This window comes from Papilio xuthus, unplaced genomic scaffold, assembly GCF_000836235.2.
Source record: "Papilio xuthus unplaced genomic scaffold, Pxut_1.1 DF825045.1, whole genome shotgun sequence".
NCBI lineage: Eukaryota > Metazoa > Arthropoda > Insecta > Lepidoptera > Papilionidae > Papilio > Papilio xuthus.
The window spans coordinates 1-3768 of record NW_013533604.1 but is presented as its reverse complement, the minus strand read 5'-3'; the positions used below and the strand labels follow the sequence as shown (position 1 = coordinate 3768).

The window sequence follows — 3768 nt, the reverse complement described above, 5'->3', positions numbered from 1 at the left end:
TTATTAAATTAACTTGAACTTTATTATTTGAGTCAATAGACTTAATATAAATACAGGCTCCGTAGGCTTGCTGAGAAGCATCGCAAAAACAATGCATTTCAACTATTTTAGAATTTTGGATTAAAACTAGTCTTGGTAGTTTGAGAGATGAAATATAGTGCAGTTGGTTAGAAAATTTAAGCCAAGTGGCAAGAATATCTTGAGGGATCTCGTCATCCCAGCCTATTTTAAGAAGCCATAGTTTTTGAATAAGAATTTTTGGTTTTATTGTACATAGGGATAGCAATCCAAGAGGGTCAAATATTTTAAATGTAGTAGATAAAATTGATCTTTTAGTAATGTTCTCAGGCGGGGAAAAATTAACTTGAAAATTTAATTCATCTGAAGAAGGAGACCAGCCGATACCCAGAGTGCTTGTAGAATTACTGATAATTAAGTTACCTTCTTCTGGATTTATCGAATCGGACATAAACAACTCGGGAACGTTAGAACGGTATTTTCTTAGATGAAAACAACCTTTTGTTGGCTCATCTGACACAGCACGCTGAATGTGACGAAGCTCCGCGATGGAATCAGAGCCTGTAAGCAAATCGTCACAGTAAAATCCTGTTGTATTGTATTTTTAGTTTTGTCGTCGTCACATTCCTCGCCCAACTGCCAGATGCATCTAGTACTTAAGAAACTCGCACTGGAAAAACCGTATGTCACCGTATTTAAACGTAAAGTACGTAAAGGGTCATTTTCGTTTTCCCGCCATAGAATAAGTTGTAGGTCACGATCTGACTCTCTTAAGCTAACCTGACGATACATCTTTTCTATATCGCCCGATAATATATATTTATATTGGCGGAAGCGAATTAAAATATTAAAAAGAGAATCTTGTATTGTAGGCCCTATCATTTGTAAGTCATTCACTGATAAACCTGACGTAGAACGAGCCGATGCATCGAACACGACACGTAATTTAGTTGACTCGCTCTTTTCTCTGATTACAGGATGATGGGGAAGAAAGAATGAATTAATAGGTTTAGGTATTTTAGATTCATTTAAGTGACCAAGCTCGGCATACTCGCGTATGAAATCAGAATAGGCCTTTTTAAGCTCTGGTTGCCTTTTAAACCGCGCTTCTAAATTTAAAAACCGTTTTTTGGCTAGTTGATAAGAATCACCTAAACAGTCTCGGTCATCACGGAGTGGTAAACTGACGCAAAATCGACCGTCACTTAAACGCGTAGTAGTGGAAAGGAAATGCTGTTCGCATAGTTTTTCCTCTTGTGTTAAGGGCTTGTTGTGCGGAAAACATTCTAATTCCGAAAATCTTGACAAGGCCTCTTCAAAATTATAGTTTTCATGTTGATCTATAGATAAATTATTAGGAAAATTATCATCCTTTAGACAGAAATTACATATTGATAAATTATTTGTTATAGAATTTTTAGGTAAATTAGGTAGGGGGCCAGCAACGAGCCAACCAAGTTTAGAGCTACGTAGGTTAGGGGTTTTGGTTTGGTCCCCTAGACGGCGCTGCTCTGAGCCTATTAGGTCCCAGAATAAGTCAGCGCCAATGAGCATATCAATAGGGGATGGTTCGTTAAAACTAGGATCCGCTAATTCAAGTTTAGGTAAATTTATGTCTTTGTAATCAAAAGATATCTTTGGCAAATTGCTGGATATTATAGGTAGAACTAAACAACTCATTGTTACGTTGAAAGAACTATTATTAGATTGTAATCGTAAAATGCATCTTTTCGTATTTAGGTTAACTTGAGCATTACCAATACCAAGTATATTAACGTTTGAAGGCTGAGGCGTCAAGTTTAATATTTGTTGGACCGACTCGGTTATAAAAGAAGACTGACTCCCGCAGTCAAGTAAAGCTCGCACTGTAATAGATTTTTTAGTTATGGGATTAGATACTAAAACCTTGGCTGTACACAACAACACTTCAGTAGAAGACAAGACGGACATTACTACCGATTGATCAGGCGGAACGCTATTGCTAGAATTTTCACATTCTTTAATAATATGTAAAAGTGAATTATGACGTTTTTTACAAGATCGACAAGAACCTGGAAGCTTGCAGTTGTCAGCAACATGACCTGACCTTAAACAATTTTTACATAATTTCAATGATGCTACTATTGAGTTCCTATCTTCTGGTGACTTGGCCTTAAATGAATAACATTCGTATAGGCGATGGTTACCCTTACAATGGGCACACTCGAAGGTTTTATTAGAATTAGAAACAGCATATTTAGAAGTAACTACAAAAGACTTAGTTTGCATCTTATTGTAAGGTGCAGTAGAATTTGTATATTTAATTTTATTTTGTTTTTCTTGTTTATTGCGGTGGACAATCTCTAAAATATCAGCACGTTTTCTTAGGAATGTAAAGAAGTCACTAAGTGTAGGTTTATCGCACAAACTATTCCTATGTTCCTCCCATTTAAAGGATGTGGCGCTGTCTAACTTTGCTGTGATTACATAAATTATTAAAACGTCCCACTTGTCAGTAGGCAGACCCAGTGTACTGAGGGCGCGCAAGTTTTTAGTAATGTGATCAGTGATGAAACGGAGTGACTTGTCAGTCTCGCGGACGTATTCAAAATTAAAAAGTGATTTTAAATGATTGTTGATCAATTGTCTTTTGTTATCAAAGCGTTCACATAAGAGTTGCCAGGCTTGTGAATAATTTTGATCTGAAACTTCTAAATTACTAATGACACGGGCGGCTTCACCTTCCAAGTAAGAATTAAGATAGTGAAATTTGTGAATATTTTTAATTTTAGAATTTTCATGAACTAAAGAACTAAATGTTTCTTTAAATTCCAACCACTTGAAATATGTTCCATCGAAACTGGGTATTTTTATTATAGGCAATTTAAACCCAAGCGTTTCATAATTATCACTATGTTGGCAGGAATTATTAGAATGGTTTGAAGAACTTGAATGAATTTCACAATTAGCTGACTTGGAAGTTGAATACGTTTTAATTATATTCTGAGCAAGAGAAATGTAGTGATCGAAGTCTTGCTCAAAAATATCGCGAGTAGTCAATTCTATTTCTTGATTTGAAATGTTTAAAAATTCTATTTGGTTTTGCAACTCTTCGAACTCGATAAACAAAGCTTCAATTCTAGATAATTTCATCGCAAGCTCAGTTAATTCTACGTCTGAAATAGATTCTAAAGTTTTTAAATTATCGATAAAGTTCTTAAATTTAGTTAAACGTCCTTTTATATTGCTACGTTTAATATTGAGAACCTTAAGTTCTCTAGCTTCGGTTTCTGTAGACATTGCGATGAAATAAATAAAAAACTAATAAATGTATTAAAGTTGAATGTAGGTTAAAATTGCATACGATACGCTCCTCGCTTCGTAGTCAGCCGCAGCGTCGCGCGACTATCCGCAGACGCACGATTTGTCACTAGAGTGAAGAGCACAGGTAGCTGCATACACGTAGACAAAGGGTGACGTCACGCGAGTCGACTGTTGCTTGTCCGATGCGCCGATAATGGCTGGAATTGATATTATAAAACGATTGAAACAATTTTAGAATTAACTTAGAAATATGATGCTCCTTAGCGGTAAAAGCGCGTTTGTCTATTTGATCAAAGATGGGTTTGTATGAATATATGCAAAAATGGGCAAAACTAATTTGTTTTCAAGCTAAATTAAATGAAATAAGCTAATAAGCAGCGAGGAGCAATATAAATAAAGGCAAATACGATGCCACGCAATGCAAGCGTGAATTTAGCGGTTATAGAA

At 35.7% G+C, this 3768-nt stretch overlaps 1 protein-coding gene across 1 annotated transcript; it reads right to left on the bottom strand.

Moving 5' to 3' along the window:
- Positions 1–501: 501 nt before the first annotated feature.
- LOC106126085 (uncharacterized) lies at positions 502–3297 on the bottom strand. The gene has a single exon (XM_013323550.1). The coding sequence runs from the start codon at positions 3295–3297 to the stop codon at positions 502–504; it is 2796 nt and encodes a 931-aa protein (XP_013179004.1).
- Positions 3298–3768: the final 471 nt, after the last annotated feature.

What these genes read in the sequence shown, in the direction of transcription:
- LOC106126085 (XM_013323550.1), bottom strand. Translation starts at nt 3,297, where the DNA reads ATGTCTACAGAAACCGAAGCTAGAGAACTTAAGGTTCTCAATATTAAA.